Source organism: Salvelinus fontinalis, chromosome 21 (assembly GCF_029448725.1).
Source record: "Salvelinus fontinalis isolate EN_2023a chromosome 21, ASM2944872v1, whole genome shotgun sequence".
Classification (NCBI taxonomy): domain Eukaryota; kingdom Metazoa; phylum Chordata; class Actinopteri; order Salmoniformes; family Salmonidae; genus Salvelinus; species Salvelinus fontinalis.
Genome location: NC_074685.1, coordinates 15,091,025 through 15,104,586, shown reverse-complemented (window position 1 = coordinate 15,104,586; position 13,562 = coordinate 15,091,025). Strand labels below are relative to the sequence as shown.

Sequence of the window (13,562 nt, the reverse complement as noted above, 5' to 3'; positions counted from 1 at the left end):
ACACACACGAGGTTAAACTGTGATGCATGACTAAGCTGGTAATTGCAGCTTATCCGCCAGAACAGCTAAAAGTAACTATATCCCCTCTTCCTTCCTCCTTTTCTCTTTCTCTCTCAGCCTCCTCGCCTCACTTCCCCTCCTCCTCTCCTCTGCTTTCCTTCCTTCCCCCTCTTCTCTTTTCTTTTCCTGCTCTCTATCTTTCCTCTGTTCTGCTCTCTTTGCCTCCTTCTCTTCACCCCCCTTGTCCTCTCCTTATTCTCTTCCATAATAATGGTATGAGAGGTTAGAACTGTTTATTTTGTTTGTTCAGTCACTGTTATGACAGTGATATGTAGATCATAACATAGGTTTGTTTTGCAGCTCATCTCAAGGCTCTGTCCTACAGCAACAGTCAAAGCATCCCAGTTTAACTCTGAAAAATGTATAAGAGCAACTCTCTTCTGATAATTGTATATGCATACAGACACACATGACCCTAAATTAACAATAAAGCTTTTAACCTTGGACCTTTGATATCCAAAGTAGCCTGCTTCTAAAAATGGCTCATCAAGATAATGTGTTATTGGTTTGTTTGATGTGCAATGTGGTTTAATACTCCAAATCAATGTACGAATAATTTAAAGTATTAATACATTCTAATCTAAATGTAAGCATGAACTGGAGAGATTTCTCTTCAAGATATGGAATGACTTTGATATTACAGTGCTATTTGAGGGAACTCAAGTCTCAAGAACTCAAATCTTATTAAAATCATATTAAAGTCAATATCAATGTAAGGATATTTCAGTGTAATGGTGAACTGGAGTGGCTTTTCTTGTTCGGTTGAGACGTGACTGATGCCGATATCGTCCACTTCTCTTCATTGTGTCCCCCCCACCATCCTCCTAGCATTCTTCCTGACAACAAGCCCTGTTTAGTTCTGTATAATTTAACTGATTAGAAAATTAAACGAATTATCAGCTCCAATGAGTGCTTTATCATGCGGCTCAGTTTTATTACAAAAAAATAGTTTGATACAAATAAATAAAGATAACAGCAATGAACATGTATTTAACATACTCTATTGAACACTTGCCTCCGGCCACAGTCCCAAAACGACACACATCGTCTCCCAAAATAAATAGAAAGAAACAATTCAGTTTTTCAACACCCTTCCTTGTAAAGAACGTGAACCAAAACACCCTGCTAACACCCTCACTGGTCTGTTTTCACTGGCATTCATAGAATCAAACCAATAGCAGAACTGCCCACAAACACAAAATAACACTTTATTAAGCTTGAGCGCCAGCCACAATTCATTTAACATATAGTGAAGAAGAAAAAACAATGAGGTAAAAAATAAATGAATCTCTTTAAATTCAAAAAGGAGTACAGAACAGAACGTTATGGCAATCCTCAGGATTTTTTTCTGTAATCAGTATCATGGTAGATTTGGCAGCCAGTGATGGGTGGTCCCCATTAGCTAAGTGGTAGATAGAGAGATAGATAGAGAGAGCTCAGCCAGTGAAGCAGAAATCCTCCACACTGTTCACCTTGATCCTCTGCAGCTCCTGTCGGTCCAGTAGCCGGTACTGGAACGCCACCCGGTTGACAAACCTACCGCTGGACACCATTCTCACCACAGTGTTGTCACAACCTATCTTCATCTGGGCTGAAGGATGAGGAAAGGAGAAAGAGAGAAAAAAACTGCCAGACATGAATAACAGGTTGGAGAGTGTGTCAGCAAAAATAAGACTTTCCATTCAACAATGGATCATAAAGATTTACTCTTAGAATGCGTTTAGACAGGCAACCCTATTCTGATCTTTTTTCAGTAATTGGTCTTTTGACCAATTAGATCTGAAAAAGATCTGATGTGAAAAGATCTGATGTGGTTGGTCAAAAGACCAATTAGTGGGGGGAAAAGATCAGAATTGGGCTGCCTATGTAGGCTTAGATATACAGTATTAGGATATTGATTGTGTGGGTGGTAAAGATCTACTCTAGTCAACATGGTGATGGTATGGGTAGTAAAGATCTACTCTAGTCAACATGGTGATGGTGTGGGTAGTAGAGATCTACTCTAGTCAGCATGGTGATGGTGTGGGTGGTAAAGATCTACTCTAGTCAGCATGGTGATGGTGTGGGTAGTAGAGATCTACTCTAGTCAGCATGGTGATTGTGTGGGTGGTAAAGATCTACTCTAGTCAACATGGTGATGGTGTGGGTGGTAAAGATCTACTATAGTCAGCATGGTGATGGTTTGGGTAGTAGAGATCTACTCTAGTCAACATGGTGATGGTGTGGGTGGTAAAGATCTACTATAGTCAGCATGGTGATGGTATGGGTGGTAAAGATCTACTCTAGTCAGCATGGTGATGGTGTGGGTGGTAAAGATCTACTCTAGTCAACATGGTGATGGTGTGGGTGGTAAAGATCTACTCTAGTCAGCATGGTGATGGTGTGGGTGGTAAAGATCTACTCTAGTCAGCATGGTGATGGTGTGGGTGGTAAAGATCTACTCTAGTCAGCATGGTGATGGTGTGGGTAGTAAAGATCTACTCTAGTCAGCATGGTGATGGTATGGGTGGTAAAGATCTACTCTAGTCAGCATGGTGATGGTGTGGGTGGTAAAGATCTACTATAGTCAGCATGGTGATGGTGTGGGTAGTAAATATCTACTCTAGTCAGCATGGTGATGGTGTGGGTGGTAGAGATCTACTCTAGTCAGCATGGTGATGGTGTGGGTGGTAAAGATCTACTCTAGTCAGCATGGTGATGGTGTGGGTGGTAAAGATCTACTCTAGTCAGCATGGTGATGGTGTGGGTGGTAAAGATCTACTCTAGTCAGCATGGTGATGGTGTGGGTAGTAAAGATCTACTCTAGTCAGCATGGTGATGGTATGGGTGGTAAAGATCTACTCTAGTCAGCATGGTGATGATATGGGTGGTAAGGATCTACTCTAGTCAGCATGGTGATGGTGTGGGTAGTAGAGATCTACTCTAGTCAACATGGCGATGGTGTGGGTGGTAAAGATCTACTCTAGTCAGCATGGTGATGGTGTGGGTAGTAAAGATCTACTCTAGTCAGCATGGTGATGGTATGGGTGGTAAAGATCTACTCTAGTCATCATGGTGATGGTGTGGGTGGTAAAGATCTACTCTAGTCAGCATGGTGATGGTGTGGGTAGTAAATATCTACTCTAGTCAGCATGGTGATGGTGTGGGTGGTAAATATCTACTCTAGTCAGCATGGTGATGGTGTGGGTGGTAAAGATCTACTCTAGTCAGCATGGTGATGGTGTGGGTGGTAAATATCTACTATAGTCAGCATGGTGATGGTGTGGGTAGTAAATATCTACTATAGTCAGCATGGTGATGGTGTGGGTAGTAAATATCTACTATAGTCAGCATGGTGATGGTGTGGGTGGTAAAGATCTACTCTAGTCAGCATGGTGATGGTGTGGGTGGTAAAGATCTATTCTAGTCAGCATGGTGATGGTATGGGTGGTAAGGATCTACTCTAGTCAGCATGGTGATGGTGTGGGTAGTAGAGATCTACTCTAGTCAACATGGCGATGGTGTGGGTGGTAAAGATCTACTCTAGTCAACATGGCGAGGGTGTGGGTGGTAAAGATCTACTCTAGTCAGCATGGTGATGGTGTGGGTAGTAAAGATCTACTCTAGTCAGCATGGTAATGGTGTGGGTAGTAAAGATATACTCTAGTCAGCATGGTGATGGTGTGGGTGGTAAAGATCTACTCTAGTCAGCATGGTGATGGTGTGGGTGGCAAAGATCTACTCTAGTCAGCATGGTGATGGTGTGGGTGGTAAAGATCTACTCTAGTCAGCATGGTGATGGTGTGGGTGGTAAAGATCTACTCTAGTCAGCATGGTGATGGTGTGGGTAGTAGAGATCTACTCTAGTCAGCATGGTGATGGTGTGGGTGGTAAAGATATACTCTAGTCAGCATGGTGATGGTATGGGTGGTAAGGATCTACTCTTGTCAGCATGGTGATGGTGTGGGTAGTAGAGATCTACTCTAGTCAACATGGCGATGGTGTGGGTGGTAAAGATCTACTCTAGTCAGCATGGTGATGGTGTGGGTAGTAGAGATCTACTCTAGTCAGCATGGTGATGGTATGGGTGGTAAGGATCTACTCTAGTCAGCATGGTGATGGTGTGGGTAGTAGAGATCTACTCTAGTCAGCATGGTGATGGTGTGGGTGGTAAAGATCTACTATAGTCAGCATGGTGATGGTATGGGTGGTAAGGATCTACTCTAGTCAGCATGGTGATGGTGTGGGTAGTAGAGATCTACTCTAGTCAACATGGCGATGGTGTGGGTGGTAAAGATCTACTCTAGTCAGCATGGTGATGGTGTGGGTGGTAAAGATCTACTATAGTCAGCATGGTGATGGTGTGGGTAGTAAATATCTACTCTAGTCAGCATGGTGATGGTGTGGGTAGTAGAGATCTACTCTAGTCAGCATGGTGATGGTATGGGTGGTAAAGATCTACTCTAGTCAGCATGGTGATGGTGTGGGTGGTAAAGATCTACTCTAGTCAGCATGGTGATGGTGTGGGTGGTAAAGATCTACTCTAGTCAGCATGGTGATGGTATGGGTGGTAAGGATCTACTCTAGTCAGCATGGTGATGGTGTGGGTAGTAGAGATCTACTCTAGTCAACATGGCGAAGGTGTGGGTGGTAAAGATCTACTCTAGTCAACATGGCCATGGTGTGGGTGGTAAAGCTCTACTCTAGTCAGCATGGTGATGGTGTGGGTAGTAAAGATCTACTCTAGTCAGCATGGTAATGGTGTGGGTAGTAAAGATATACTCTAGTCAGCATGGTGATGGTGTGGGTGGTAAAGATCTACTCTAGTCAGCATGGTGATGGTGTGGGTGGTAAAGATCTACTCTAGTCAGCATGGTGATGGTGTGGGTGGTAAAGATCTACTCTAGTCAGCATGGTGATGGTGTGGGTGGTAAAGATCTAGTCTAGTCAGCATGGTGATGGTGTGGGTAGTAGAGATCTACTCTAGTCAGCATGGTGATGGTGTGGGTGGTAAAGATATACTCTAGTCAGCATGGTGATGGTATGGGTGGTAAGGATCTACTCTTGTCAGCATGGTGATGGTGTGGGTAGTAGAGATCTACTCTAGTCAACATGGCGATGGTGTGGGTGGTAAAGATCTACTCTAGTCAGCATGGTGATGGTGTGGGTAGTAGAGATCTACTCTAGTCAGCATGGTGATGGTGTGGGTGGTAAAGATCTACTCTAGTCAGCATGGTGATGGTGTGGGTAGTAAAGATCTACTCTAGTCAGCATGGTGATGGTGTGGGTGGTAAAGATCTACTCTAGTCAGCATGGTGATGGTGTGGGTAGTAGAGATCTACTCTAGTCAGCATGGTGATGGTGTGGGTGGTAAAGATATACTCTAGTCAGCATGGTGATGGTATGGGTGGTAAGGATCTACTATTGTCAGCATGGTGATGGTGTGGGTAGTAGAGATCTACTCTAGTCAACATGGCGATGTGTGGGTGGTAAAGATCTACTCTAGTCAGCATGGTGATGGTGTGGGTAGTAAAGATCTACTCTAGTCAGCATGGTGATGGTATGGGTGGTAAAGATCTACTCTAGTCAGCATGGTGATGGTGTGGGTGGTAAAGATCTACTATAGTCAGCATGGTGATGGTGTGGGTGGTAAATATCTACTCTAGTCAGCATGGTGATGGTGTGGGTGGTAAAGATCTACTCTAGTCAGCATGGTGATGGTGTGGGTGGTAAAGATCTACTCTAGTCATCATGGTGATGGTGTGGGTGGTAAAGATCTACTCTAGTCAGCATGGTGATGGTGTGGGTAGTAGAGATCTACTCTAGTCAGCATGGTGATGGTGTGGGTAGTAGAGATCTACTCTAGTCAACATGGTGATGGTGTGGGTAGTAGAGATCTACTCTAGTCAACATGGTGATGGTATGGGTGGTAAAGATCTACTCTAGTCAGCATGGTGATGGTGTGGGTGGTAAAGATCTATTCTAGTCAGCATGGTGATGGTGTGGGTGGTAAAGATCTACTCTAGTCAGCATGGTAATGGTGTGGGTAGTAAAGATATACTCTAGTCAGCATGGTGATGGTGTGGGTGGTAAAGATCTACTCTAGTCAGCATGGTGATGGTGTGGGTGGTAAAGATATAGTCTAGTCAGCATGGTGATGGTGTGGGTAGTAAAGATCTACTCTAGTCAGCATGGTGATGGTGTGGGTAGTAGAGATCTACTCTAGTCAACATGGTGATGGTGTGGGTAGTAAAGATCTACTCTAGTCAGCATGGTGATGGTGTGGGTGGTAAAGATCTACTCTAGTCAGCATGGTGATGGTGTGGGTGGTAAAGATATAGTCTAGTCAGCATGGTGATGGTGTGGGTAGTAGAGATCTACTCTAGTCAGCATGGTGATGGTGTGGGTGGTAAAGATCTACTCTAGTCAGCATGGTGATGTGTGGGTAGTATAGATCTACTCTAGTCAGCATGGTGATGGTGTGGGTGGTAAAGATCTACTCTAGTCAGCATGGTGATGGTGCGGGTGGTAAAGATCTACTCTAGTCAGTATGGTGATGGTGTGGGTAGTAAAGATCTATTCTAGTCAGCATGGTGATGGTGTGGGTAGTAAAGATCTACTCTAGTCAGCATGGTGATGGTGTGGGTGGTAAAGATCTACTCTAGTCAGCATGGTGATGGTGTGGGTGGTAAAGATCTACTCTAGTCAGCATGGTGATGGTGCGGGTGGTAAAGATATACTCTAGTCAACATGGTGATGGTGTGGGTAGTAGAGATCTACTCTAGTCAACATGGTGATGGTGTGGGTGGTAAAGATCTACTATAGTCAGCATGGTGATGGTATGGGTGGTAAAGATCTACTCTAGTCAGCATGGTGATGGTGTGGGTGGTAAAGATCTACTCTAGTCAACATGGTGATGGTGTGGGTGGTAAAGATCTACTCTAGTCAGCATGGTGATGGTGTGGGTGGTAAAGATCTACTCTAGTCAGCATGGTGATGGTGTGGGTGGTAAAGATCTACTCTAGTCAGCATGGTGATGGTGTGGGTGGTAAAGATCTACTGTAGTCAGCATGGTGATGGTGTGGGTAGTAGAGATCTACTCTAGTCAGCATGGTGATGGTGTGGGTGGTAAAGATATACTCTAGTCAGCATGGTGATGGTATGGGTGGTAAGGATCTACTCTAGTCAGCATGGTGATGGTGTGGGTAGTAGAGATCTACTCTAGTCAACATGGCGATGGTGTGGGTGGTAAAGATCTACTCTAGTCAGCATGGTGATGGTGTGGGTAGTAAAGATCTACTCTAGTCAGCATGGTGATGGTGTGGGTGGTAAAGATCTACTCTAGTCAGCATGGTGATGGTGGTAAAGATCTACTCTAGTCAGCATGGTAATGGTGTGGGTAGTAAAGATCTACTCTAGTCAGCATGGTGATGGTGTGGGTGGTAAAGATCTACTCTAGTCAGCATGGTGATGGTGTGGGTGGTAAAGATCTACTCTAGTCAGCATGGTGATGGTGTGGGTGGTAAAGATCTACTCTAGTCAGCATGGTGATGGTGTGGGTGGTAAAGATATAGTCTAGTCAGCATGGTGATGGTGTGGGTAGTAAAGATCTACTCTAGTCAGCATGGTGATGGTGTGGGTAGTAGAGATCTACTCTAGTCAACATGGTGATGGTGTGGGTAGTAGAGATCTACTCTAGTCAACATGGTGATGGTGTGGGTAGTAGAGATCTACTCTAGTCAGCATGGTGATGGTGTGGGTGGTAAAGATCTACTCTAGTCAACATGGCGATGGTGTGGGTAGTAGAGATCTACTCTAGTTAACATGGTGATGGTGTGGGTAGTAGAGATCTACTCTAGTCAGCATGGTGATGGTGTGGGTAGTAGATATCTACTCTAGTCAACATGGTGATGGTGTGGGTAGTAGAGATCTACTATAGTCAGCATGGTGATGGTGTGGGTAGTAGAGATCTACTCTAGTCAGCATGGTGATGGTGTGGGTAGTAGAGATATACTCTAGTCAACATGGTGATGGTGGTGGTGATGCTGATGGTGTGGATGATGGTGTTAGTGATGGTGTGGATGTGGGTGCTGCTCACCGGGGCCGTTGAAGTTGTAGCAGAGGTCAGCTACTGGGAACATCTTAGACGGGTCCATCCCGTTCCCTCCCAGCAGCTCCACAAAGTCCCCTGCTCCAGCACAGCCTGGCATGGACTTCTAGAGAGAAAGAGATCAGCTCAATGGATTAACAAGCATTTTTACTTCCCTTCATACCCTTCTTTTTTCTGTCTTTACACATATCCCAACACACTCTTCTCTGATGACTCAAAGCATCCCCTCATCATCCCTGGGAGCTAACACAAGTCTTTAGGTATTTGGCAGGGAAGTTCACTAAACCACATTCCCTACAACTGCCTTAACATCTAAGCCCCCTTTACTCAAATCTGGACCTTGAAGCCAGAAGCACTGCTGTTTTCTTTATTCTTACCTCTAATCAGGAACTGTTTGATTTAGACCTGTGATGCATGGTGAGTGGAATCTCTGGCCAATCAGTGAGTGGCATTAATCAACCAAATAACAGTGCTGCAGACCTCCAGACTCAGATGTGAGTAGCTCTGTTCTATGTGGTGATGTCCCTGCCCAGGGCTCACCTTGATGGGGAAGTCGTTGAGGTGTCCCAGGCTGAGCTCAGCGATCTTGATCTCCACGGGGTAGATGATGGAGAAGCTGCAGTTCCTGTGCTGCTGGGGTATCACCATGGTGAAGCTGCCCTCTGGTGTCTGGGAGATGATATTACAGGCTGTGGGGGAGGTGGGCAAGGGGGGGGTATGAGTGTCTGTAGACTTTCCATACATGTTGATCTTCATATAGCACAGCATTTATCAATTTACAGTACTTGTGTAAAATTGCTTAGTAAACAAATGCAAAACACACACACACACACACACACACAGAAACACGTACGACTTAAAAGTAGGCAGCTTTGTGCTTGGTACATATGCCAGCTAGAGAACACACACTGCTAGGTGCTTGAAATTCCTTCACTCTCTGTACCATAACAGGTACCCTATCTATTAAGCGTGTTTAGCCAATAACCTAAAGGTCGCTGGTTTGAATCCCTGAGCCGACTAGGGGAAAAATCTGCCGATGCGTCCTTGAGCAAGGCACTTAACCTTTATTGCTCCTGTAAGTCGCTCTGGATGAGAGCATCTGCTAAATGACTAAAATGTAGTAATACATCCCTGCTGCGCACCCTTGATCTTAATACTTAGTTGAGCTTCTACACCTGCATTGCTTGCTGTTTGGGGTTTTAGGCTGGGTTTCTGTACAGCACTTTGAGATATCAGCTGATGTAAGAAGGGCTATATAAATACATTTTATTTGATTTGATACACATGCTTAGCCACAACTTACTCTGAAATCTCTCACTAACATGACCCACCGACAATAATATTATTACAGACAGTATTGGCATGCATCACTACCCTCACATTATAAGACTTTTGTACAACCTAAAGTGTTACTAAAGCATTAACACACTACCCTGGCATTATAGCGTGTGATAAAGCATTAAAACAGTACATTGGCATCCTGCCCAATGTTAGCACACTTAATGGACGAGGAACTCTGCCAGACAGGCATTAGGTTCTATCATCAATGATAGCTGTTAAAGTACTCCAGCACACACATTTAACTCAGCATGTTTATCTATACATCGAGTCACTATTGTCGGACACTATATTCGGACACTAAGTATATAAGTAAAATCCTCAAGGCCATTAACAGTAAGACTGGCCATCAGGCTGGTGCAGGTTTCTACTCACGGAAAGGGTTGATGGGTTTCCTGACAGTCAGGGTGAAGGAGCTGCCGACGGTGTGAACACGGAAGAACACCATTGCAACGTTCTGAGATGACCGTACGGTTCTCCTGACAGTCCCGGAGTCGCAGTAGTCTACGTAGCGTTCCATCAGCGGCAGGGCGTGATCCTGGGAACTAGGGAACTTCTCTCCCTTCATCACCCAGCCGTCAAACACCTGGAAGAGGAGAGGGAGAGAGGAGAGGGGAGAGGGGAGAGGAGAGGAGAGGAGAGGGGAGAGGGGAGAGGGGAGAGGGGAGAGGGGAGAGCGGAGAGCGGAGAGGGAGAGAGGAGAGAGGAGAGGGGAGAGAGGAGAGGGGAAAGAGGAGAGGGGAGAGAGGAGAGAGGGGAGAGGGGAGAGGGGAGAGGGGAGAGGGGAGAGAGGAGAGGGGAGAGAGATGTAGACTTAATCAAAACCATTCAATCAAACCCAGTTATCTCTGTAAGGAAAATGGCCAGGATTCCAATAAATGCAGTTGAACGACCTGTGCACTGTGATTGACTTTTAAAGGCGATTTCCGTTTAAGCTGGTGTCTTAATCAGGAAGAGACTCTCTGTTATGTCAGTCTGTGTTTAAATCTAGGGTGGGACTTAACTGTAACCTTAGCACGGATTTACAGAGTAAAGTAAGAAAACAACACAGGAAAATACTCTATTTTCCCCCTGGTGACGGCATCTGCTAAGTGGCTATATATTTTAGTGGTAGGCTATTTACAAGTCTGTAATCATCTACTACTAAGAACAAGTGTCCCCAGGCTGGGGGTGTGAGGCGATGGATTATGCCTGGCCTTGGGTGCTCCCGGCTGGGGAAGAGGACTACTCAGACCTGGGCACAAATTACAACAACAGAATCTGCCAGAAGTTTAATTCCGTCAATGTTCCAGAAATGCCCCTCTATCCCTGGACCTGGTGGTGCTGATGTCAGATAAGGTGACGGTGGGAGTGGAGTATTTGGGACGTACAGTATGTGAAAGAGCTGGTGTGTGTGTGTGTGTGTGTGTGTGTGTGTGTGTGTGTGTGTGTGTGTGTGTGTGTGTGTGTGTGTGTGTGTGTGTGTGTGTGTGTGTGTGTGTGTGTGTGTGTGTGTGTGTGTGTGTGTGTGTGTGTGTGTGTGCGTGTGCTGTGCATGCCTGTGTGTGTGTGTGCGTGTGTGGTTACCTTGATGAAGTCTCCACCTCTGCAGTCGATGTCAACGCTATCATACTCCACATTGATGACCTGGTTGGGCTCAGCGATGAAGAAAGCAGCACAGCTGAGATGAGGCCGGTCTGCTGTAAAGGTGAACTGACCCTCTGCTGCCACCATGTCCAGACACCCTGAGAGAGGGAGAGAAGGAGGAACGCATGAAGAAGGGAAGGAAGGGGTTAGAGAAGGATAGAGAGAAAGAGGAGCGATAGAGGGAATAGATAGAGAAGAGGGCGAGAAGGAGAGAGATGGGTGTGGGGGTAACAGAGAGAGGAGGAAAAGAGAGTGGGGTACAGACAGAAAGAAAGATGACATTAAAAGGGAGAGAAAAATGGAGACAGGGTTAACATTACATTCTGTGCACAGTGGCGGTTCACATTTTACATTATGAAGTATTTCTGACAAATTAAATCAATTAATATGCATTTCTAAATAATCAAGTAGTATTCATCAATCTGCACATTTGGTCATGAAAGCCATAAACAGGTTATAATTAAGTAAATTAAAATCCCACATGTATTATTTTTGATTATTAATTATTCTCAGAATTCCATTCCAAACACATATGAAAAACACATTAATAAAAATAGTATTTTAGAAGGTGTGATAATGTCAACAGAAAAATATTGCTTCACAAGTCAACCATGTAAATGAAATGGCAAATGTAAATGTAAAATATGCCTATGGTGAATAACGTTTTTTAGGAAATTACTTCAGTCAGTTACTTACGGAGAGGTCGGCTGTAAATGAATTCCTCTGGTATTTCTCTTTTGAGTTCAGAATTAAGAAGGGAAAATAATCCTTCTGGAGTGATCTCATTTTCCTGCAAAAAGAAGAAAGAAAAACATTTCGATAATATTTAGTTAATAGAGTTAAGATCTAATGTGGCCAAGTGACAGCAATATACCATCAAGCAAGGGTTTAAGTAAATGTTAGTAGCTACAGAATGCATAAATCAAGCCAATATGTTCAAAGACGTCTTGAGTAGCATAGAAGTGCGCAATGTGAACATTAGGCCTACTTTAGTGAGTACAAAAGGTTGCAACAACTTTTCTTACACAGAACACATTACGGCATTAATTAAGCTTTTATTACAAAGTCTAGTAGAGTAAACACGTGGGAACGAAACGAGTCAGGAAAAAGGGCCAAGTGCTTCCAGAGGCTTACCTCCATGTACCTGGCGTCTCCCTTGAGAACTGACAGACATAACACAACAAAGAACAGCTGCTCTCGGAAAGTCCCCTCCATATTGCTCAGTATCTCTCTCTGGAGTCTCCCTCGCACCTCAAGAACAGAACTGGGGAAAGTCTGGTCCAGTGCTCCAAGCCACACTCCTTTTTATAGGTCGACGCACTCCGTAATGAACGCACTCCGTAAAGATCAATTGATACACAGTGCCCCAGATAGCGTGTTTGTGACGAGAGCAAAGGAGGAATCAATAGGAATCACAGTGCGCCTGTGACTCTGTGACTATCAGATGAGCAGAGATAGAGAGAGAGAGAGAGAGAGAGAAAGAGAGAAAGAGAGAGAGAGAGAGAGAGAGGGAGAGAGGGAGAGAGAGGAGAGAGAGGAGAGAGAGAAATAAAGAGAAAGAGAGAGAAAGAGAGAGAGAGAGAGAAAGAGAGAAAGAGAGAAAGAGAGAGAAATAGAGAGAGAGAGAGGAGAAAGAGAGAGAGAGAGAGAGAAAGAGAGAGAAATAAAGCCAGAGAGAGCACTTTGACAGATGCCTGAGCGCTTAGGACTGTGATAAGCACATACAGTGCATTTGGAAAGCATTCAGACCCCTTGACTTTTCCACATTTTATTATGTTACAGCCTTATTCTAAAACGGATAAAATAGTTTTTTCCCTCATAAATCTACACACAATACCCCATAACAACAAAGCAGAAACAGTTTTTTTTGCAAAAAAATTAAAATAAACTGAAATATCACATCTACATAAGCATTCAGAACATTTATTCAGTACTTTGTTGAAGCACCTTTGGCAGCAATTACAGCCTCAAGTGTTTTTTGGTATGACGCTACAAGCTTGGCACACCTGTATTTGGGGAATTTCTCCCATTCTTCTCTGCAGATCCTCTCAAGCTCCGTCAGGTTGGATGGGGAGCGTCGCTGCACAGCTATTTTCAGGTTTCTCCAGAAATGTTAAATCGGGTTAAAGTTCGGGCTCTGGCTGGGCAACTCAAGGACATTCAGACACTTGTCCCAAAGCCACTCCTGTGTTGAAAAACATGACAGCCTACTTGGATTTGCCAAAAGGCAACTAACACACTCTCAGACCATGAGAAACAAGATTCTCTGGTCTGATGAAACCAAGATTGAACTCTTTGGCCTGAATGCCAAGCGGCACATATGGAGGAAACCTGGCACCATCCCAACGGTGAAGCATGGTGGTGGCAGCATCATGCTGTGGGGATGTTTTTCAACGGCAGGGACTGGGAGACCAGTCAGGATTGAGGGAAAGATGAACAGAGCAAAGTG

At 44.5% G+C, this 13,562-nt stretch overlaps 1 protein-coding gene across 2 annotated transcripts; it reads right to left on the bottom strand.

The window, feature by feature from the left end:
* Positions 1–970: 970 nt before the first annotated feature.
* On the bottom strand, positions 971–12,556 carry LOC129818301 (corticotropin-releasing factor-binding protein-like). 2 transcript variants are annotated; one of them, XM_055874054.1, is made up of 7 exons: positions 12,248–12,556; positions 11,810–11,903; positions 11,054–11,211; positions 9,863–10,073; positions 8,690–8,838; positions 8,138–8,252; positions 971–1,651 (listed from the first exon to the last, which is right to left on the bottom strand). In XM_055874054.1, the coding sequence occupies exons 1-7, from the start codon at positions 12,326–12,328 to the stop codon at positions 1,497–1,499; spliced, it is 963 nt and encodes a 320-aa protein (XP_055730029.1). In that variant the 5' UTR covers positions 12,329–12,556; the 3' UTR covers positions 971–1,496. The 2 variants fall into 2 exon arrangements, with proteins under 2 accessions (XP_055730029.1, XP_055730028.1); XM_055874053.1 differs by having other exon boundaries at positions 8,138–8,255; positions 12,248–12,554.
* Positions 12,557–13,562: the final 1,006 nt, after the last annotated feature.

Bases quoted from the DNA above. Each gene is read 5' to 3' on its own strand.
- LOC129818301 (XM_055874053.1), bottom strand. From the start codon at position 12,328: ATGGAGGGGACTTTCCGAGAGCAGCTGTTCTTTGTTGTGTTATGTCTG. The intron at 11,212-11,809 runs GTAAGTAACTGA...TCCCTCTCTCAG, and splicing joins CATTTACAGCCGACCTCTCC to GGTGTCTGGACATGGTGGCA. The intron at 10,074-11,053 runs GTAACCACACAC...CTCCTCTTCCAG, and splicing joins GAGGTGGAGACTTCATCAAG to GTGTTTGACGGCTGGGTGAT.